The sequence below is a fragment of the Bombyx mori genome, chromosome 17 (assembly GCF_030269925.1).
Source record: "Bombyx mori chromosome 17, ASM3026992v2".
NCBI classification, from domain to species: domain Eukaryota; kingdom Metazoa; phylum Arthropoda; class Insecta; order Lepidoptera; family Bombycidae; genus Bombyx; species Bombyx mori.
Genome location: NC_085123.1, coordinates 4,257,323 through 4,282,493, shown reverse-complemented (window position 1 = coordinate 4,282,493; position 25,171 = coordinate 4,257,323). Strand labels below are relative to the sequence as shown.

Here is a 25,171-nt window from a genome sequence, read left to right as displayed (position 1 = left end):
TAATTTGAGACTGATTACGGGAACAACCCCGCCCACGCGATGAAACACGAAAATAGCATAAGAATTACTTTGTATATTTCCTCAATTTTAGTTTAAAAACATGACATAAACGTCAATTATATTGAATAAACTTTCATTTAAAACAAGATATAATAAGATATTAACTAATATGTTAATCATTATAATGCTATAGTACATACAATTATAATACTTTAATAGTTATAGCAAAATAATGGCAATAGTATTTTTTTTACCGAAATTATCTGATTTTAACTGAAATTACTAATTTGAATCTTGATGAAACGCAAAAGCGACACTAAAAAGAGACAACATAAATAGACGTAGCCAGCTTTTTTTTTCCTTCCTATCCTGATAGCCTTGAGAGGCTATTTCAGCTTCACCCTAACGTGTAGGTGAGCTCACGGGGCTCAAACCGGAGTGTTGCTAACACTGGCCCTAGCAGGAGCAGTGCTTCGCAGAATCTACCACCGGATCGGAAACGCAACCCACTGAGAAGATCCGGTGAGAAACTCAGTGGGCTGTGTCTATGGGTTAATTTACTCGCCGAGCCTTTCGTCGCAAGCGACAGGTTCGGCGAGGACGGTGACCGGTGCTCGAGGTATCTAAAAGCACCGTTAGTGAATTGGGAGGATCCGAAATTACGTGATTAGGGCGACGTCCACCGTAGCCAGCGAGAGAATGAGAATGCTTCTGAAGATTTCGTTAATACAGCTCGTGAATTGCACGCATTTTTTTTATTACCACTAATTTTTTTTTTGTGAAATGTTGAATCAAGCATCTATCATAGGCTAAACAAACATCATCTATATTAAATAAGTTCTGAATATTTAAATAACGCTACGAAAACAAACAAAAACGTTTTTATTTGAACAAATTTATATTATAGGTTTATAAAAACAAACACCAACATCCATAAAGACAGTAATAGAACTTCCTAAGGCGCAGTTATTTTTTTTTAGAGCAGTTAACTTTTTTTATGTTTGTCCAAAGTTGTTGTTGTTGCTCACGGACAAGTAATAGTAGTGGTTTCGATAAGGGGATGTTAATTACTTAAGAGAATGCCTCAGAAGTCGTTTGAATTTATTAGAATAGACAGCTGCTTGGTTGTGCCCCTGGCATTGCTGACGTCAGTGTGGGACGATGACCACTTTCCGTCAGGTGAGCCGTATGTTCGACTGCCTACTGTGCAAATAAAATTCATTATTTCAATGCGAAAGAGAAACACGTCGGGAAAACTCTATTGTTTACTTTATTCAGTCAGTAGTTAACTTAAATCATTATACTTTAATTGTAACGTCTTTTATCTGTTTTGTTTCTCTTTGAGAATCAGAACAATTTCTGAAACAATCAATATTTATATTTCAATGAATTTCAGTCTTAATAGGTACTTTTCAGACGTGAACTAATAATATAAGTTTCAGTGAAAATAACAGCGATATTTATCTGATATTTACTAGTTCCGATTGTTGATCGAAAACAGTATCCTATATATTATTTTAATAGTTATATACAATAGGATAAAGGCAACCCTATTTCCAATTTGATGTTTAGATTATGCAGTAATTTCGGCAAAAACAAAATTACTAAATCCATTGTGTACTTTTTTATAGTATTACTCGTGTAGATTCTCACAATTCTTTTATAAACCTTGTTTCTTGAAATAGTGTACAGCAAATTATATATAATTAATTTAGCCATGCGTATTTGTTTTTTTTTTTAAATGTTTTCCCTATGCGAAAGATTGCCGCTGGGATTGACGATAATCTCAACTTCACGGATCGTTCCTCTGGGCCCACGGAGTGATTTCGTGTCTCCCAGTGTTTTGTAGCGTATGTTTCATCAGGACTACCTTGAAGAATTGTTTGAGATGATCCCGTTATATAATTAACATTTACACTGCTCGCCACCGAAGTAGACTCCATCAATACGCTACCTAGAATCACAGCGCTTATCTATCACAGTGCGATCCTAGATATCTTTTTTGCCACATACCATCCGGATTTGGAATGAAATTTCTTTACACATCATTTCGGATCCTCCCGATCCACTAACGGTGCTTTTAGGTACTTCAAGCATCTGTCACCGTTTTCGTCGAACCCGTCGCTCGCGACGAAGGGCTCGACGAGTAAATTAACCCTCAGACACAGCCCACTGAGTTTCTCGCCGGACCTTCTCAGTGGGTCGCGTTTCCGATCCGGTGGTAGATTCGAAGCACGGTTCTTGCTAGGATTCGTGTTAGCAACTTCGTCAGGTTGGAGCCCCGTGAGCTCACCTACTAGTTAAGGTTCCGCTGAAATAGCCTCTCAAGGTAGAAAAAAAATAATCTTACACGGTGTTTTCTCCTCCGCGCCTCCGTGACCTATGCCTCTCCAATGACTCTGACATTGCTCACATCCATGATTGACGATAACTCACTATCAGGTGGGCCGTATAATTGGCTGCCAATCAAAAGCAAAAAATATAATATGTATTTACACTCGCATTGGGGAAACATAAGTTCCAACCGTACTCGTCGAACTCGCCAAAGAGTTCCACGTGCAATCTAACTTAAACATCAGCCCGCTGAGTTTCTCGCCGGATCTTCTCAGCGGGTCGCGATTGCGATCCGGTAGTAAATTCATTCGCGAAGCAGCTACTCTTGAGTTGTTGGGTCTCCTTTGGAGGCGCTCGGGTAGCTGTTAGCAAGTCCCACCCATCCTGGCTGAGCCCTTGCTCGCCCACCTGCCCTGGTAAAACTGGAAAGGCCCCCGGGCCACCACTAATCTCTCAAACATAAAAAAAAACATTAGTTCCAAATCTCAATAGTATATACGTATGCGCAATCGTTATCGACTATCCTCACAAGCCTTCAAACCGCAGCGCATGACTGCTTAGGAGCAGAAATAAGCCCGGGATTGCAATATCTATCCGGCTCTACCGTAGTGCTTGCGCAATTATAATTATGTTATTATTTCTTAGAAAAAAAATGGCACAGTCGCATCGCTGGGCACGAGTACATTAATGTCGATTAAAAAAATATATTATACATTTTTCATTATTTTTTTTAGCTTCGGTGGGTGGACGAGCTCACAGCCCACCTGATGTTATCTGGTTACTGGAGCCCACAGACATCTACAACGTACATGCGCACCCACCTTGAGATATAAGTTCTAAGTTCTCAGTATAGTTCTAAGTTCTGATTTAACTATACACAAGAAGACGTAGTATAAAGCCTAACATTAAGTGTTAGCGTTGAAAGTAATTTTTCAATTTCAGTTTTAAATTTTCTTGCTAAGCATGTTTCTAAAACCAAACGCAAAACACGCAACCAGGAACACAGTATATTAACTATTTTTTTTTACATATAGGTACGTACAATGACAATGACAAATGACAAATTATGGACAATTATAATGCCCGACTCTCGACCAAGTTAATGTCAATCACTAATTTCTATTCGATATTCAAGCACAATTTACTCATTACTAAAACAATATGTCGTTAAGAACTCGAGAATAAATTATTAAAGTCGCCTTGCAAATTCATGTTTTCACCGCCACTTTAAGACCAAGAAATATAATAATGATTAGCATTCATGCAAAATGCTTGTAAATTTACAACCAAACTTACATTTACAATTTGTACAATAAATCTAAACAAGGGAATATATTCATTTTCAATATTCGCCATATTGAATAACTGCAAATTAAATTCATTGTCAATTTAAATTAAGAATAATAAATTAATTGAATGGAAATTTCGATAAAAGTTTTCCAAATCTATAGGTACTAATATTAAAAATGTCAAATTATGTTTGTTTGTTTGTCTTTCACTCAAGTAGAATCGATTTAACGTATTTTTTTAAAGTGATAGTATTAGGTCAGGGGAGTGACATGGGCTTTTATACCAAGAAAGCATTCCATTCTCACGGGAAACTACACTGACACTTTTCCTAGACACCGCTGCGAATCCGCGGGTAACGGCTTATCTATATATTAATACGTGAGGCAAAAACTTTGTATCCCTTTTTACGAAAATTGCGCGGACGGAGGAGTATGAAATTTTCCACACTTATAGAGAATATAGAGAAGAAGTGCACAATGCTAATATCTTTTTTAAATAATGCATAAAAGATACATTAAATCAATAAAGAAAACATTACACACACTACATACCATTTATTTGACGCACACACGCATGCTACTACTACATACTATTTATTGTCAAACTTTTGTTCTTGACACCTGTTGTCAAATTGAGAATAAATTAAATATTGTTGGTCTTTGTTAATATTTTTTATAGTGTAGTCTTGGCGAAATTTGTGATTATAAAAGTATATAATACAATCATAATACTTGTACAAACTTACAATTCCAATTAATTATAGTCGAATTTCGACTACATACTGAGGGACCTCTATAATATTAATTTCCTAAAATAATATTGTATAAAACATCAATAGATAAACACGAACACAACGGAATAACCTACAGTATCTTTCAATTAGTTGAGCAGGCTTTGATGTAAAACTAAGAATTTATGTGTCGTAAAACTGGATTCTCATTAAATACCGAGATGATTTATTAAACTTGAATCGATTTTATTATACAAGTTTAATAAAATTTAAATACGTTTGCTCACTCATACGACTTTACATAATTGTAGAGCTCATTTTAAATTAGATATCAGTTTGACATACGACTGTGGGTACTGTTTTACTGGTGGTAGGACCACTTGTGAGTCCGCACGGGTAGGTACCACCCCCCTGCCTATTTCTGCCGTGAAGCAGTAATGCGTTTCGGTTTGAAGGGTGGTGCAGCCGTTGTAACTATACTGAGACTTTAGAACTTGTATCTCAAGGTGGGTGGCGCGTCTACGTTGTAGATGTCTATGGGCTCCAGTAACCACTTAACACCAGGTGGGCTGTGAGCTCGTCCACCCATCTAAGCAATAAAAAAAAAGTGAAATGAAAAGTGAAAACCCTAATAAAATATAACAATATTGTGTAATTGTTACGTGTCATTCAAATGGAAAATAGTATTTAAGACCTTTTAAGTCTTATTTTCCGTTTGAATTTCTTATTTGTACGTAATATGAGATTGTGAAAAAACCTTCAAAGCATTATTAATGTTCCATTTACCATACTGAAATGCACAATCATGAAAGAAAACAGAATGATAAGATAAGACTAACGTTGTTTTAACCATTAAAAGACTTCAAGTAGTAAAATCAATCGACTAAACGAAGGCGCAAAAATATTGTATGTATGTACATATGTATATGGGCTTTCTTTTTTCGCCTTGGGCTGCGATTCCGATCCGGTGGTAGATTCTGCGAAGCACTACTCTTGCTAGGGTCAGTGTTAGCAAATTCTCTCAGGTTGAGCCTGTGAGCTCACCTACCCATCCGGGCGTAGCTGGAATAGCCTCATATAGGCTTACTGAGCATGTAGGCTTACTTACTGGTGGTAGGACGTCTTGTGAGTCCGCACAGGTACGTACCACCACCCTACCTATTTCTACCGTGAAGCAGTAATGCGTTTCAGTTTGAAGGGTGAGGCAGCCATTGTAACTATACTTGAGACCTTAGAACTTATATCTCAAGGTGGGTGGCGCATTTACATTGTAGATGTCTATGGGCTCCAGTAACCACTTAACACCAGGTGGGCTGTGAGCTCGTCCACCCATCTAAGCAATAAAAAAAGTAGAGTAGGTAGGAAAAAATGTCAGCAGTCCACTCAAAAGCTGTTAATACAATTGAGTTTTCCATCTCATATTTCAAGATGAGCGTCGGTACTTACATTGTGATGTATAAGTACTCTGCAACCTTATCAGTGGCGGGCCGTGAGTTCCTACACCCACCTAACGTAATAAAAAAGCAATAAAATAAAACTTTGTCACGTGCATAATCTTGTTGACATGTATAATGTTGAATTACAAAATAACCTAGAAATAAAGAAAAACAAATATACATGACATAAAATATTAATTGTGTTGTTACCTATACAAATAGTCGGCATTGTATTACGCAAGTGAATGTATAATGTTACTATCAAGAGGCATTGTTTTATAGTTATTATGCACATTAAGTGTAGAATAGCAGAACCATGAAGCTTATCGTTCACGGTGATATGGGACGTAGTTAATAAAAAACATATTGGTACACGCTTTCGTAATATGAACTCTGAATTAGTTGCATCAGTCGATAAAACTACACACCCCGTAGACCAGGTGAAGTACTAACCAAAGACCCGTCAAACCGTAATGATAACTTCGATTTGAAAATTTCTGTAATTGTGTGACTCGTCTTTCTAAAGGATTTTATAACCTGGTAACTAAGACCTTTAGGTCGTGTCTTATTTTAATTTATATTAATATTTTTATAAAAAATGATAATATAGAGTGAAATGAAATGAAATGAGATGATATGGCATGATATATAATCTCAGTAAAATGGCGGGCGTTTATTGAGATTTTTTCAGTGGACTTTTTGGAGGATCCCGAGGAGTTACGTCCAATGGCTTTGTTTTATTTTCCCACATTTGTGCACTTTCACAGATATTAAACAGCTAATAAACCACCGTTATTACACATTTAAACCTGAAGAAACACTAAATAGACAAAATAAAACAAATCACACAACTACACTCCTCGCGTTCCCGCCAAAAAGTCCTGTGACTGTCATCAGTTCGCGGACATAACCTTAAAAACAGAATGCACTGCAGCAGTTCATTGACCTTAAAGACAATCAATATAAGCTTCATTTAGAAATGATTTTGTAGTTGCCAACATCGAAACAATACCATTCACGAATTTATATTGTTTATTGTTATATTGTTTATTTATATTTTAATATTGTCGGCGTCAGTAGCATAAAGTTGCATCTGATTAGAGCCAATTCGCTGATTAATGTATTTATTTTCATGGGGAAATCAATTAAATAGCTACCGACTATTTCAAGTAACCTCATTCCTAAATGGGCATTATAGATATTCGTATTGAACCAATTAAAATTTAAAATGAACAATTTGAATATTTGAACTGATTTACAGTTCACAACACAATATGAGCTATTTTTTTTAAATAGATGTCAATACAGTTTATTTCAAAGAATTGTATAAGCATAACCATTTTAGTCGTGTAATGTCGATCTAGAATATTATGCTTATACATTTTATACATCACTCCATATCTTCAAGTGGGTGTCGTAAAAGGCGATTGTGGAGTTCACCCGAGAATGGGCAGCAACATTCTCTGATTAATAATCCCAACATACTGCGGTCGCCAACCCACATTTACTGGTGCCAATCCTTATTGAAATCTTGCATTAGTGAGCATTAATATGCTGTCTTTGAGCTTTGTCTTCTCATAATTGCGGGTCACATAGAGGGCAAGCACGCCGCAGGCAGAACACCAGCCAGATGGAGAACCACTTGGTGGTAGTCTGTACCATGCGGTCCGTGCCACCCATGATCGAACACAGTCGCGATCCTCAGCATTGAGGAAACGATATAGAAGAAGATCACTTTAAGAACGTCTATACTTATATACGTCGTCCTCTTAAACTGTATACGGCTCGTGCAAATTTTATTTTACGGTAGGAAATTTTGTGATTGTACAGTGAATGTGTTATAAAACAATTTTATCATTTCGTGTTGTGTAAAGGCACTTATGAAACTCATAAAACAACGAGACACAAAACATTTCCGTTTATTTATTTAAGTCTTGTGACCGAGATAATGTTCCTGTTTGAAATCAAACAAAGCTATGATAATTGCAAGACATTCGTGTTGAATACGGACTCAGTTGCTAGGAACATTCCGTAAAGAAAGGTGCGTTTAGTTTAAGTATTAGTTAATATTAAATTCATTATGCTTTATTATTTGTTTTCGATATTTTTAATGTTAACGACCTACCTTGTCTTGAAGAGGATCAAAACCAGACACAAGGTATTTAGTTAGAAATTGATATGATTTAAAGTTCTTGGTAGCAGAGTCAATCTTTAAATCGCAGAGTGCCGGCAGTGCTCTGAGGAATTGTTTGAGATGATACCGACATCTCGCTTTTACCATCGCACCGCCCGCCACCGGAGTAGAGTTCATCCATACTACCTGGAGCCACTACGTTCATCCACAGTGCGTGGAGACATCCACAGAGATATTTTTGCCACGTACCATCCGGCTATGGAATGAGCTCCCCTCCACGGTGTTTCCCGAGCGCTATGACATGTCCTTCTTCAAACAAGGCTTATGGAGAGTATTAAGCGGTAGGCAGCGGCTTGGCTCTGCCCCTGGCATTGCTGACGTCCATGAGCGACGGTAACCACTCACCATCAGGTGGGCCGTATGCTCGTCTGCCTATACGGCAATAAAAAAATAAAAAAAGTTACGAAACAATATACTAACACACTTTTATAAATTAGAATTAATTACGTGGATCTTTTAGAATTTTATATCGAAATCACAGTTATTGTTATTTTGTTTTACTTCACGAATCAACAGACATTTTTTCACTTCTTCTTGACACCTATTGTCACTGCTGTCTATGTATATGTTTTCTTTTCTTTTTGATAAGGAGTTTCTATATCTATCAACTCCAATAGAAATTACTTATTTCCTGATCACGAAAGACGCCGAGCCATAAGTGAAATAGCGCGCGCAAAATGGAGGAATCTATTTCGAACAATTTACGCCTTGTAAATTATTCCGTGCAGCAAGTATCTCCCTGAACTTTTTAAGTCGTTAGCAAGCTTTATGTGGCACAAATAACTAACTAACCTCCAAAGAGAGAACCTTTATAAAAATCTTTGTCCATTATCCCAATTTCATCCGAATACCAAGAAACGCCCTCTCAAATATGCAAATATCTGGTAAAGAATATTTAACGTCAGCTAATACGTTTATGAACTCCTCAATGTATTTTATTGTGTGTAGACGGACTGACTGCCCACGTGATGGTCAAGGGTCGTGGTTTTTTAAAGATATCAGCAATGTCAGGGTACAGCCAAGCCGCTACCTTCGTAGACGGAGAATTGGTTTTCATATCTCTTTTATCCAACTAACCCGAGCTGTTATTTTTATATCATTTGTAGTGGCATCATAGTTATAACATCGAGCCAATTTCGATAGTATAATAATATTATGTAAATAATTAAGGTTGATTTTTCATTTTGGCCTATTGATTAAAATGAGTGCTGAGAATTTTAAAAATGTACTTCGATTTACTCATGTGATAGTAATAATACAAAAGAAATATAATTCGCTATGAAAAACGCAAAGAGACAAAACCTCAGAACCCGATGGAATAAGCAACGAAATACTAAAACAAGTAAAACAAATAATAGCAACTATTCTCAAAGAAATCTATACTAATACTAATACTAATACTAATACTAATAATATTATAAAGAGGAAAGATTTGTTTGTTTGTTTGTTTCGAATAGGCTCCGAAACTACTGGACCGATTTGAAAAATTCTTTTTCCATTAGAAGCCGACATTGTCCCTGATGAACATAGGCTACTTTTTTAATTTTTTTTTTTTTTTTGGTTTCATGTGTGTTTTAATGTTTCCGAAGCGAAGCGAGGGCGGGTCGCTATCATTAATAATATCATCAACACAGAAATAATTGCCAAGCAATGGACTAAGTAAACGCTTGTAACTCAATAATAAAATCAAATATAGTGTATAGTATAAATGTAATCAAAATACCCCTAGTTTTTTAAAAGTAAATCTTGGAGATTTAGTTGGCACATAACGCACAGCCGCACATAACGACAGATAAACTTGCTCCACACACTACAGAGCTTACGAATTACGCATTCTGCGGTTTGCCGAGGCAGAATTTGGTTTACCGAACTATGCGACTTCGAGCTTTGCACGAGGCAATGTAGAACAACAAAGCCAACACGCAATTTTCGTTACTAAAACTAATTTTATCATGTGACTGTTATCTTTTTTTAACTTCATAGTTTTAGATACACATTATACTGATATTAACTCTTTAAAATTACTTGTTTATTACAACATTTAATGCGATTTACGATAAGATTACTTACTTAGGATGAGATATAAAAAAAAAGTTTAGGATTAAAATACTATAATTGTTTCGAACTCGAGACTCCAAGAAAAAAGACAATTAAACTGTATACAAACTCTTCTAGTTATACGTATTTTAAATACATATGTCTATATATTAATACGTGAAGCAAAAACTTTGTACCCCTTTTTACGAAAGATTCGCGGACGGAGGAGTATGAAATTTCCCATACAGAATACAGAGAAGGAGTGCAGAATATAAATTTTTTTTTTAATCATATAAAATGCATTAAATCTATAAAAAAAACATTACAGACACTACCATGTATTTGATACACACACGCATGTATACTCTTTGTTTACTGTCAATTGGGAAACTTTTCTTATTGCTTATAGTCTGTGATCTAATTGAACGACCTACGAATATATATATATATATTTTTTTTTTTTCTTCATAAGATTGATAATTAAACTTATACTTAAGTTTTGGCCGAGATCGAACCACGTTTTCGTTATATTAGAACCGCAATACCAAAATCAACAACAAATGCTAAGAGGAAACTGTACTTTTTGTTCCAGCAAATCATGGGCACCTGGTTTAGCTACATGTGGTGGGGTGGGGATCCGGACGTGGTGAACCCGGTCTCCGGGCTCACGAGGAGAGAGATACACGCAGTTCAAAAATCATGGGCCCCCGTCAACGCCAACTCTTTTGCAACCGGCAGTGAACTATTGAGAAGGTATGACTTTAACACGTTTATCTAGAACTTTACCTCTATCCCCGATCCGGAAAATAATTACGTAATATTATTTTAATTGAAAGGATTTTAATCTTAAAATAGTTTCAATATATTCTCGGTTTTATTTCATTTTTGTTTTTTTGTTAAATTTCTCCAAATGAATTATATATATACATGCATATTGAAATTGAAGTGAACGCTCTCAAACAATTACGAAGATAATTTCCGTTCAATTAATGCACAAACGTAATTATAATCTTTAAATTATATTGACAAATGAAAATTAATTAATTAATAGAAGCAATTATGTGATAATGATTCTCTTGGTACTAACGAATACAATATTATTTTCTGTTGCAATAAATTATTAGTTATTAAAACAATTAATTACCATCTCAACTTTTGATTACTTATATACGCGTTCAAATATATAATAATATTAACCAAATTGTAGGTATTCCGAACAAACATATAGGAAACGTAAGTACCGATCGAGAACTCAACATTCGAACAAAAGTCATAAAATTTTATGTGTTGCCGTACTTACCGAAGTAGCGCGACCTTATAAATCAACTGCGGTTACTAAGTAGCTGATCATAAACCTTCAAGAATCGGGGAAAATTACGGCTAATCTAGAAATGTTTCCCTAAACATTCCACTAAAATTCTCAATTGCAATTCCCTACAGTAACCTAGCCTCCCGACGTTAAAAACTTTTGTGGAATCCACATGGTACTAAATAAGTACCGGAGGGCTCAGAGATCGCAGTTTAATTCACCCACCTTAAAATATGAAGCTAAAATCTCAATTGTTTTGTACAAAGGCTGTTCCATCCTTCAAACCGAACGCATGACTGCCTCACAGTAAAAATAAGTCACTACCTATCCAAGAAGAGGCCTTACAATACGCTCTACCAATACTGCAATACGCTGGTATAATAGATGTTGGGAAAAAGCTGCTCATTTCTCGGCGAATTCTTTAATCGTCTTTTAGGAGAAGAGATCGAGTGGTACTCGTCTAGGTCAGTAATCAGCAACCTGCGGCTCGGGAGCCTTTTGCGGCTCTTTAACTCTACGGCTACGGCTCTTCCCCGAAATATTTAGTTCAGGCACGGAATATTACTTATTATTACTGGTGGTAGGACCTCTTGTGAGTCCGCACGGGTAGGTACCACCGCCCTGCCTATTTCTGCCGTGAAACAGTAGTGCGTTTCGGTTTGAAGGGCGGGGCAGCCGTTGTAACTATAGTGAGACCTTAGAACTTATATCTCAAGGTGGGTGGCGTATTTACGTTATAAATGTCTATGGGCTCCAGTAACTACTTAACACCAGGTGGGCTGTGAGCTCGTCCGCCCAACTAAGCAATAAAAAAAATAAAAAAATCTTGACTTGTAAGAGACCACTAAACATTTTTGAAACTTCTTCTTCTTCGTCGCTTTCTTCATTACTGAAGGTCATGTCCTTGAAACTTGACCGTGGCCTGTCTCGTGAGCTGTTTCCACCTCGTCCGGTCCTCAGCTTCTCGTAAAGCGGTTGCGACTGGCATTCCAGTAGAGGTGGTTATTTAGTCACGCGCATCGGCCGCGTGGTCCTTCCACCGTTTTTGAAACACAAAGCAACAAAAATATATGTTAAAAAAAGGCTCTTTGATTAAATTTTAATTGTATGTTATCTACCTATTTGTCTCTTTTGGTTTACAAGGTTAACCGCTCATCTAGGTGATCACGGTACATTTATAATTCCTACCATTACATACTTTTCCGTACTATTAATCTAAATACATCATAAATAATAATTTAGTAGACCCGAATAATTTAAAACGCTTTTCTCTCTCTCTCTCTCTCTCTCTCTCTCTCTCCACAAAATTGGCAAAAAATTGGGACAAGAATTAAACTGAAAAACTAGCCTTTTTTTTTTCCAAGTCAATTATCTTCGATAGTATATTCAAAAGGCAAAACACTCTTAAATTATTGAAAACACGATGAAGTCGTTAATTGAAATAACATTACGAAACCCTCAAAATACCACTCAACGGTTCCCCTACTTCTCTTCCACTAACAATCAGCACGACACAATATTTTATCGATACGAAAGTACTTCAGTTTGGCCGAATCGACAAGCCACGTATACAAGTAAACCTTGATATACGAATTTGGATTATAAACTGCTTTAACGAAATACCGAACAAAAACATTTTATGTAGTAGGTAGTAACTAGTTAATGAATTTAATTGCAGAGTTGCAAAGGCCAAACAATTATTTCGGATCTAATTGATACAAAAAAATGTTTATTGGTTTATTTTTCATTTCCATTTCGGTATATTGTAATAAATTCTTGAGACACGGTCATGAGTTCTTGCAAAAAAATCGCTAATGCGCCATCAATCGAACAATTAATAGATTATGTCCGTTGAGATTTTCTATGATCTTTAGACTTACATAAAAGTAAATATGGAACGCTTACATCCCAAAATAGAAATTTTACCAAAAAAGAACTTAAGTAAGAAAAAACTTAAACAAAATAAAATGACAATTTCATCAGTGTAGTCATCAATTAATTACATATGCAAGAATCTTCAAAATTGATTAACTTAGAAAAAAGTTCTGAAATTAACACACATGAAAAAAATACAATCTAATTGATAACCTCCTTCTTTTTTCAAGCCGATTAAAAAACAAAGTCAGGTTTCAGTTAATGAAAATTGAATAAAATTTATCTCGCAACTATTACGAGCTCTGACATTTGGCCATTAATTTCAACTCCGTTATTAAAGTATTACATAATTTCTAAACCATCACATTAATTACACCAAGCCATAATATTTTCCATCATAACCTATGCAAATGTAGTGTTCACTAACGTTGCCCGCATACACATAAACTGTCTCCAGGTCATCCACTCCCGTTTCTGCAGGATAGCCGTCGGAGCAGCGTGGCACGTTAGCAATGTTGATCTTGATAACGATCTAAATGTAGAACCGATACGTAAGTATCTTATGGTAGAGTCAGAACGCTACTTCGACAAAGCGACGCGACACGATGTCTCTTATCGTGGTCGACGCTAATTAAATATCCGAACCGGGCGTCGAGGCAACGCAAAACTGCCGTCGCCCGAAGCATCCCCGAATTCACTCTCGGTACTTTTAGGCTCTTCAAGCACAGACCTCGTCGAACTTGTCGATTATGACGAATATTTTGACAAGCGAACTAACCCACAGACACAGCGCACCGAATTTTTCGCCGGATCTTCTCAATGGGTCGCGATTCCGATCCGGTGGTAGATTTTGCGAAGCACTATTCTTGCTTCCATACTGAAATGCACAATCATGAAAGTAAAGCAGAATGATAAGACAAGACTAACGTTGTTTTAATCATTAAAAGAGTTCAAGTAGTAAAATCAATCAACTAAACGGATGCGCAAAAATATTGTATGTATGTACATATGTATAAGGGCTTTCTTTTTTCGCCTTGAGTCGCGATTCCGATCCGGTGGTAGATTCTGCGAAACACTATTCTTGCTAGGGCTAGTGTTAGCAAATTCTCTCTGGTTGAGCCCACAAGCTCACCTACCCGTCGGCACGTAGCTAGAATAACCCCATAGGCTACCAGTGTATGGTAAGGAAAAAAACACTACAACATTAAAATTTTTGTCAATTAAAAACTGAACTGGTAAGTTACATTGAACTTAAAATTGATATTTCGACCTCACATCCCAGAATGTCTGGTGACATATACGATCTCATATCAACGACATCTTGAAACCACTTAAAGCCGGGTCATCTATTCACTACATAGTATAAAACAAAGTCGCTTTCTCTGTCCCTATATCTGTCTGTCCCTATGTATGCTTAAATCTTTAAAACTACGCAACGGATTTTGACGCGGTTTATTTTAATAGATAAAGTAATTGAAGAGGAAGGTTTATATGTATAATAACATCCATTAAATAGTGGAGAAATCAATAATAAATTACAGTTTCCGAAGCGAAGCGAGGGCGGGTCGCTAATAACATATAAAATAAAATATTCCGTGCCGTCAGTAAAACCCGACATCTATAAAAGCGATGATGAAATCTTATTGATCAGTTTTATTGATCTAAATTAGAGCAAATTAAGTGTCTCGTTACAATAATTGAAGATGAATTGAAGATGAAAAAACATCAGCTAACAATATACTCAAAACGAAAAAGAACAACAATGTCTTCGTGATCATTCGAAAGTATTAAAAAGTCGTTTGGTCGTACCTAAGGTGCCACTACGATAGAAACATTTTATTATTATTTTAATGGAGTTAGAATCAAAATCAAAAATCAAAAAAAAATTTATTCAACATAAATGAAAGTACATACTTGTTGAACGTCAAAAAAACTACCGCCAATTCACAAGAACTAGCCTCCGTCCTGAGAAGAATTGGCAAGAAACTCGGCGGGCATGTCTCTTTTTTTTTTAAATATTAGATTATTTTTTTTAATATTAGATTTTTTTTAAATATTAATTTTGCAATGAGTATTATAACATAACAATTATTACAATATTGAAATGGCCGGAGCGAGCAACTCTTGTGAATGTCTTATGAGCCCACATGGTTAGGTAATACCTTGGCTTTTTCAGCAGAATAACAGTCATTCGCTCTGATATGAAGGATGAGACAGCTATTATACTACAAAATCAAGACTTAGGCCTCATGTCTCAAGTCAAGCGGTGGCTCCGGTAACTTAAGACATGTCTAAACAATAATAAATAATGTAGTAAAAATATACTAACACTATAAATATATATATTCATTTTTTTTTAATTTAAAACAACAAAGCTACATATCTTAAATTTCTGCCAATAAAAGGTGCGCGTAACATGTAAAAGTAAACACTAGTTGCAGTATTAAAAGTTACTTAATTAAGAAAATTATAGATAATTCCCGGGCATACAAACATTTTGTAAATAAAAAATAATTATTTGAAAACAAAAACAAAGGAAATGCTGAAATATTCATATATAATAATAAATAATTAAAAATAATAATAAATATTAATATATATATATTATATATTGTATTTGAACGCATTTTAAGTAGGGAAACTGAATTATGAATTAAGAGCCCAAAAGGTCTTACATGATGATTTATGATTGTTATTCAGAGGTACTAAATGGGTAGACGATCTCACGCCCTACCTACTCTTCAGTGTGACACAAAGTGAAGCATTTTAGACAAATATAATATGGAAATCAACAAAATGTAACAACCACCCCAAAAACTCATAAAGATATATCCAACCTAGTCATTACACACGCATCCGTTGTTGACACACTCGCGTCTTTCAACTCTCTGTTTGACTTTTACTCATTACAGTGTGTCTGCTTTCGAGCCATCCCCTTCAGTCAAGTACACAAAAACAACGACTAATTCACTCACTGGATGTGCAATATGAATGAAAAGTGTACGTACCAAAATAATGTATTTCATGATTTCGAAATAAGGATAATTGGTATCGATTTTCTTCAGTTTTCTCGAGTGGTAGATATAAATAATTACGGTACTTTTACGGTTTGATCTTTATATTTTTATTGTCATTATATTATTTGCGACGATCGATAACAGATCGTATTCTCGTCTTCCTAACTTTGAACTTTCCGATCGCCTAACAAATATTTTTCTTGTGATTTCAATAAACTATTCTGTCCACGACTACGAGAATACACCGTGTGACAATTACCAAGGAACAACTGAACCAGTATTTTAGTCACGAATTTATTTATTTTCCCAATGTTCCAACAGTCCTAATTAACTTAGTTGGGGCGATAAGCACTCAGATTGATCCCGGAAAACACACCGTGTAGTAAGTATAACATTACAATGTGGCGTATACGTCCTTACTCTACTAACTTTCATTTAAAAAAAAACTTGTGCCAAACTATCTATCACAAATGAATTTTCATGAAAGAGTTACAAACGTAATGTTAATATTTCGGGAGTCTCACCACGCTTTTTTTCCTACCTATGCTGATAGCCTTGAGAGGCTATTTCAGCTTCGCACTAACATGTAGGTGAGCTCACGGGGCTCAAACCGGAGTGTTGCTAACACTGGCCCTAGCAAGAGCAGTGCTTCGCAGAATCTACCACCGGATCAGAAACGCGAGCCACTGAGAAGATCCGGCGAGAAACTCAGTGGGCTGTGTCTATGAGTTAATTCGCTTGTCGAGCCCTTCGTCGCAAGTGACGGGCTCGACGAGGACGGTGACTGGTGTTTGTGGTACCTAAGAGCATCGTTAATGGATCGGAAGGGTCCGTAATGACGTGTTTTGGGCGACGTCGACTATTTACCATTCGGTCTACAGGATCGGGTATGTAGTTTCCAGCGGCCACGACAAGAGGGTCCTCATGTCGTGCGGCCTTCTCAAAGTGGCGCAATGATGCCGACTGTAGATACTTACTGACTAAATAACACTAACTGCTATGATGAAATATAATCTTTTTTTTATTGCCCTTGTAGGCAGACGAGCATACGGCCCACTTGATGGTGAGTGGTTACCGTCGCCCATGGACTTCAGCAATGCGAGGGGCAGAGCCAAGCCGCTGCCTACCGCAAATGAAGATTTTATTCATGAAGATTTTACCGAATGACGTCTGCGTTGCCGCTCAGGACGTTTTAAGCATTTTCGCTCATTCAATAAACTCGCATCGCCATAACGGCTATAACCTGTCAGGTTTTATGGCCAAGACCTGAAACAGATGCAGTCGTCGAATAGGCCGTAAACTGGTTTACGTATATGCGGTGTCGTATAATTTTAATTTGTAACACTTTTATTACACTGGCGCTTAGCGTTTTGAATAGAACGCTAGAATTAGCGTTCGAAATCATGTTTCATCGTTGTTCAGAAGTGTTAGAGTTTTCTTATTTAAATAATACAAAAACCGTTCTAAACTATTATAAGACTATATGGGTGTGAGGATAGTGAGAATAATTTTGAAACAAGCATTCAGTTAAATGCTACTGAATTTTTTTTTTACATTTATTATAATTAACAAATCGAGCTGCTACGAAGTTAAAACATTAAAAAATATATATATAAAAATACTAAAACATAATTATTATATAATTAAATGGTATACTTGGAAAATGATTAATATTTATTTGAGCTTCGCTTATGTATTTTGATCAAGTTAACAAAGGTTTATTATAGGTTTTTATTTTTGTATTATCTTGGTGACACGTGAAAAGAAAATATTACGAAAAAGATTCCGATACGAAATTCGGATTACAATGTAAATTTACACAGGCTTCTTATAATTAACGATCCCCAAAAAATAGCTTGATTAGTTGTAGTAAGTTGGACAACTAAAGCTAAAACGCTCATCAAATTCTTGAATAATGCACATATTAAACCCGAAAATGACAATATGGGTAGATCCCTGTTACTCTTAGGTGCGTGATTACTTATATATCGCTAACGAAAATAGAGACAAAATTTATTGAAATATTCAAACTACCCGTAATATAACCTATTTAATTTCTACTGACGCTCGATCATATTATCTCTTGTGAAGCAGAGAGGCGTCCGATAACCTTTGCTTTCGATTCAAGCAATTCAACTTGCCACTACTGCATACTGTCGGTATTTATCCTTAACCTAAATATTAAATTATACCTTAACCTAAATATATTTTTTTTCTATAATAATGTATTATCTATAGTACACCGCAACATACCTGCTATATTTTTTTATTTTTTCCAGAATTTCTATAAATTAAACGGTTGTCTGGAAGAGATCGCTTTTAGCGATAAGACCGCCTATTGTACAAATGTATCTGCTTTTTTTGATTGTTTTTTGAATGTAAATTATGTTTTGGTGTGCAATAAAGTGTATTCTCTCTCTCTCTCTCTCTCTCTCTCTCCCTAAATTATATTCAATCAAATCAAAATGAATGACGATAGTAAACCCTATTAACACTAATTATTTAAGTATTATTCCATTTTATATATCGAGGGGTGAAAGAATATTTCATTTAAGCGCAATTTTTACAACTTTAAAGGAGAACCATTTACGGTTTAAAATTTGTGAAAAATATCATAACCAAAAACTTCTTCAGCTATTTGAATTGAAACTTAATTGAAGTTCAATTAAAATTATCGAACTGTTGATACTCTTCTACTTGATCTGAAGTCGTCGTGGCCTAACGGAGAAGAAACCCGCAAAATTATAATTAACGATGCTCTTAGGTACCCCAAGCACCAGTCACCGTCCTCGTCGAACCCGTCGCCTGCGACGAAGGGCTCGACGAGTGAATCAACCCACAGACTTTTTACTGGTGGTAGGACCTCTTGTGAGTCCGCGCGGGTAGGTACCACCACCCTGCCTATTTCTGCCGTGAAGCAGTAATGCGTTTCGGTTTGAAGGGTGGGGCAGCCGTTGTAACTATACTGAGACCTTAGAACTTATATCTCAAGGTGGTTGGCGCATTTACGTTGTAGACGTCTTTGGCCTCCAATAACCACTTAACATCAAAAAAAAAAACGTTTAGGTAATTACAAAGATAAATGTCGCGTATTAAGCGAAATGTCTCTCTCTCTCTCGAAATGAAACGAGGTCTAACAGACCTCGTTGATATCACGCTTGCAGTAAGAATAACTTAAGCCTATCTGTCATTCCGACGCCGTAACTTCAATTTAATGCAGTGTGTGAGAGAGATGAATCTATAACTATGAGGTACTATTAAAACAGAACGCCCAGTGTGAAATTGTGGAAGGATGGAACAGTCGCCATATCAATTCAATTGAGGCCTCGTGTAGCAACGTGGTTGGAGATAGTCACATTATGACATCTATTAACATGACCTAACGTAATCGCGTAACACTAAGTGAGCCATGATCAATTTCACCTACCCTTGGGAAAAATATATATTAAGGAATAAAAATATATAATTTTTTCCATTACAGACTATTCAACACGTATCCTGACACCAAAGAATATTTCAAAATGGTCCGGAAGCTTCCCGAGGAGGAGTACTCGCAGAACCCGCAGTTCAAGGCGCACGTCATCAATTTAATGACGTCATTGAATTTGGCCGTCAACAATCTGAATCAACCTGAGATAGTTGCTGCCATGATGACTAAACTTGGTGAATCTCACAGGAGGCGACAGATCAAGGAGAAGAATTTTCATGTAAATATTTAAATTATCTTTAACTAGCTGACCCGACAGACTTCGTAGTGCCTCAATCGATAAATAAAAGACCTAAGCTTTTGTATAAAATAAACTTAAAAAAAACAAAAGGAATCCGTCCGACGGGGGACACATCAAAGGAAAAATAAAATTGTTATTTTTATTTAATTCCTAGCATTTTCATATTTATCTACCTTTCAAACCTTCTCTGGACTTCCATAAATAATTCAAGACCAAAATTAGCCAAATCGGTCCAGGCAATTCATTTTTATATACAATATATGTAGATAGATTATGACACCGACGACGACTCTCTACGGCTTTAGGCGATGCCTAAAGTCCTCCTGATTCCGCCGACCACATTGACACATTTGGTCGAAATCTATTGGAATAGAATAACTTTTAAGCCACTAAATCATAATATAGAGGTATCAAACTCCATTGAAATCAAGTTTGGTAAATTTTTTCATCACATAGGTACCTACTGAAATTAATTCGGTTAACGTTGAAGTTTTCTTTATCATTCATACCTATAAAGTATGTTGTGAAAATGTGTTACATATTAATAAAAACATTTAAAATAAAATAAATCGTAGAACTTCACAAAAAGTCCGATTGAGGAAGTTGTTACTATACAGTTCAATTGTTTCGGGTTGGAAAATATGCAATATTATAGGTATATTATTGATTGTGTAGGCTTATGACACGTTCGATAGCTGTTAGCAAATCCCGCCCCTCCTGGCTGAGCCCTTGCTCGCCCACCTTTTTTTTTTATTGCTCCTGTAGGCAGACGAGCATACGGCCCACCTGATGGTGAGTGATTACCGTTGCCCATGGACTTCAGCAAGACCAGGGGCAGAGCCAAGCCGCTGCCTACCGCTTAATACTCTCCACAAGCCTCGTTTGAAGAAGGACATGTCATAGCGCTCGGGAAACACCGTAGAGGGGAGCTCATTCCATAGCCGGATGGTACGTGGCAAGAAAGACCTCTGGAAACGCACTGTCGATGAACGCAGCGGTTCCAGATAATGTGGATGAACTCTGCTCCGATGGCAGGAGGTGCGATGATAAAAAGGAGATGAGGGGATCATCTTAAACAATTTCTCAGAGCACTCCCCATGGAACATACGATACAAAATACAGAGGGAACCGAAGTCCCTCCGCAGACCCAGAGGTTCCAAACGATCCGATCACCTGTCCTGGTGAAGCTGAAAAGGCCTCCGGACCACCAGTAATCCCTCAATCATATAAAAAAACATGTTCTGCCAACAGTATAGTACAGGTTTTACACTTTACCAAAATAGTAATTTCTACTAACAACAACAATTTTAAAGGAAAGATTATGAAGACGTGACTTATAGGTAACTAGCGACCCGCCCTCGCTTCGCCTCGGAAACTGTAATTAATTATTGATATCTTCACTATTTAAAGGATGTTATTATACATATAAACCTTCCTCTTCAATAACTCTATCTATTAAAAAAACAGCATCAAAATTCGTTGCGTAGTTTTAAAGATATTTTTTTCCTACCTAAGCTGAGAGCCTTGAGAGGCTATTTCAGCGTAACCCTAACGTTTGTAATTGAGCTCACGGGGCTCAAACCTGATGACGTTGCTAACACGAACCCTAGCAAGAGTCGTGCTTCGTAGAATCTACCACCGGATCGGAAACGCGACCCACTGAGAAGATCCGGCGAGAAACTCAGTGGGCTGTGTCTGGGAGTTAATTTACTCGTCGAGCCCTTCGTCGCAAGCGACGGGTTCGACGAGAACGGTGACCGGTGCTTGAAGTACCTAGAAGCACCGTTAGTGGATCGGGAGGATCCGTAAAGATTTAAGCATACATACGAATATAGGGACAAAGAAAGCGACTTTGTTTTATACTATGTAGTGATGTTACTTGACATCAATAATAGACAGTACAGTCCTGACAAGCTGTGCTACTTCAAATAAAATAAAAATTAACATTTCCTTCTCATTTCAGGAGCTAAAAGAAGTTATAGTGAAACTGTTCATAGATGTACTACGTTTGGACGACGCCACACTGTCAGCGTGGGGGAAGACTGTCGAATTCTGGTACAAGCATATATTTGTCACATTGAATAGCCCGGAAGAGACAAGATAACAGATACATACAAACGATATAATGTAATGATTAAGGATGAATAGAGTTGAATTCGTGTGTATAGAATTAGAGGTCAAATTCCATTCAAAGGCTATTCCGATTGGGCATTCAAATTTCACAATGGATTTTATGCTGTATGAGTATCTGTTATGGAACATAGGGCAAATTTAACGCTCTAAGATTTTTTAAGGAACTTCTTAAATAACCTACTTATATATTTTTAATTTTTCGTCATTTTACACATAATATGTATTTGTTTAGTTTAAGCAATACTTTTATATATGAGAAACATATTTGTTTCTATTTTGTTTTAATAATTCTTACTTCGTGCTATTAGATTAGGTACGATTTTCAAATGCTATTTTTGTATCAACCCTAATCTTACAATCTTTACATTCATTACATTATTGTTGTATTCAATTATTATATAAACAATGTTAAATAGGTTTATAGGCCTCAAAATAAAGAAATTAGTTTAAAAGTGTTTACCAAAAATTTATAATAATTTTATTGATATTTTATGTAATATTTTTACGAGCATACTTTTAGTGTATGTTAATTAGAACATAGCATTTGTAATAGTTTTTAGTTATAATTTTACCTTTCATTTCAAATATTGGCATATCATTATATTATCTAATAATTTAGTGACTTCTTTTTAAATGTAGATTGTCGTTTCATTATTATTTAAACGAATACACATTTTAAAATGATCTATGGTTTTTAATTTGATATTGCAGACAAAAACTTACTACACTCGACTTTTCACTACGATGTAAAAACATGAAATGGTGAAAAATATTCTGACTAGACTTCAAAGTGGTAATTTAAAGAACAAGGCACCGATTCTATTTGTATACAGCAGTGGTCGGCAAACTTATTACATATCCAAAGATCCAAATATGCAAATTAAAACGACTTTTGAAGTCGTCGTGGCCTAAAAGATAAGACGTCCGGTGCATTCGTGTTGAAGCGATGCACCGGTGTTCGAATCCCGCAGGCGGGTATCAATTTTTCTGATGAAATACGTACTTAACAAATGTTCACGATTGACTTCCACGGTGAAGGAATAACATCGTGTAATAAAAGTAAAACCCGCAAAATTATAATTTGCGTAATTACTGGTGGTAGGACCTGTTGTGAGTCCACGCGGGTAGGTACCACCGCCCTGCCTATTTCTGCCGTGAAGCAGTAATGCGTTTCGGTTTGAAGGGTGGGGCAGCCGTTGTAACTATACTGAGACCTTACAACTTATATCTCGAGGTGAGTGGCGCATTTACGTTGTAGATGTCTATGGGCTCCAGTAACCACTTAACACCAGGTGGGCCGGAGCTCGTATACACATCTAAGCAATAAAAAAAAAAAAAACTTAAAAATTGAGAGCCAAATCTGTTTATAAATGTAGTAAACATTTATTATTGCAAATCATAAACAAAATAGATGCTATACTGCTTCGATCAATATATATAATAATCGACATAAATCAGGGGTGCTGATTTATGTCGATTAATGAAATAATAAATAAATAAATTAATTAATTAATTAATTAAATGACCGAACATACTATTAACCGGCTTTTTCGTCCACAGCCGGATAATATTAGAGGCCGGGCAAGCCCGTAGTATATTTGTGTCAGAGCCACACTCAATAGTTCAAAGGGCCTCATGCGGCTCCGTACCCGCACTTTGCCGACCTCTGGTATAGAGCGATGCGCCTGCCAATGTTCATATTTCACAGGAAAGTACCGATTTTACTAATGAAACATGTACTTAGCGCATGTTCACGAATGACTTGAACAATGTAAAAATAACATCACAATGAAACCAACAATAAATAAAATTTAGGTAAGCTACTGACCGGTGTTAAGGCGTCTTGTGAGCCCGCAGCGATAGGATTACGCGACCCAACCTGTTTCTACCGTTATATAGCACCGTATTCCAGTATAAAGCACAGGCTATTTAATACGGTATAATTGGGAATCGTACTCACAATTGAATTCTATTCACAATTATATTTGAGGTCTTATAATTGAAGGTCATTTCATGAGGTGTAGTGAGTGGCCCAGAATGCGTTCCCCCTTGTATGCAAATTTTCTAATGAATTACCTACGTACTTAACAAATGTTCAGGGATTGACTTCCACGGTGAAGGAATAACATCGTGAAATAAAAATCAAACCCGCTAAATTGTAATTTGCGTAATTACTGGTGGTAGGACCAGGTGATTGTGTGAGATAGACCACCCATGTAAGGAATAAAAAAAAAAAAAAAAAATGCAATAATTTAATAAAAATGTTGGCCATTATTGTTTACTAGACCAACCAGCTCACGCCTTTGTGTATTCTTCAAAATTCGAGTTTTTAAGTATTTGGAAAAATGCAAATTAATTGGACAACTTATTTGATTAGTTTGTAATAGAATGCAAAACATGGAAATGCTACTTCGATCCATATTCGGGCATTTTCTTTTATTTATTAATCAACGAAACGAGAATTTAGGACAAAGTAACGGCTTAATAAATTACTGCCACTCGCCATCCGTAGGCTTAGGCGAGGTGTGGCTTGGGTTTGGCTGTCAGTGGATGTTGGGATGCGGTTGAAATACTGTGTGGACATCAAAACTGTGGTGTAGTATTTCAATGCAGTCTGCGATTAGGGCATTAGTGGCACGACTATCTGCTGGTTAGCCTGTCTAGATCATAGAATTAATTCATTGTTCAAATACCGCCAATGATTGGGTCTATTTTGATGGGTTGGTGGCAAAATTCACATTGATAAATTTTAAAAAATGTTCGCTAATAATATTAATTTAAAAAAGAAAATAAGTCATAGACAATAGCAATTTGGAGCTGTAAGATCATAGACCTATATAGTAGGGACACGACATATTGTTCTATACGTACAATTGCTTATATAAATAGCACCCATTTTGAAGGCACATACATAAACATATATCTATCTCGTTCTTACTCAGCACTTTAACTCGCAGGAAAACAATATAACAGTATTTCAGTGCGTACATAAAATGAAACATGAATATACGTAAATATCTCCGTCTCCGTCTAATGAGGCCGAAAATCCGCCATGTTTAGCGCGCCAAATGTCATTGTCACGTCAGTT

General features: G+C 36.3%; 1 protein-coding gene across 5 annotated transcripts in view; it reads left to right on the top strand.

Moving 5' to 3' along the window:
- The window catches only part of Glob1 (globin 1), a 34,504-nt gene extending 11,737 nt beyond the window's left edge, over positions 1-22,767 (top strand). Inside the window, exons 1-4 of one of the 5 annotated variants that reach the window (XM_062673187.1) lie at positions 6,162-6,230; positions 10,614-10,774; positions 19,704-19,929; positions 21,914-22,767. In XM_062673187.1, coding sequence (XP_062529171.1) covers positions 6,177-6,230; positions 10,614-10,774; positions 19,704-19,929; positions 21,914-22,054 — 582 coding nt within the window. In that variant the 5' untranslated portion in view covers positions 6,162-6,176 and the 3' untranslated portion in view covers positions 22,055-22,767. Of the gene's footprint in view, positions 1-6,161; positions 6,231-7,673; positions 7,949-10,613; positions 10,775-19,703; positions 19,930-21,913 lie in introns of those variants that run through there. The other 4 variants (XM_012689987.4, XM_012689974.4, XM_012689996.4 and 1 more) reach the window with 4 other exon arrangements.
- The last annotated feature ends 2,404 nt before the right edge of the window (positions 22,768-25,171 follow it).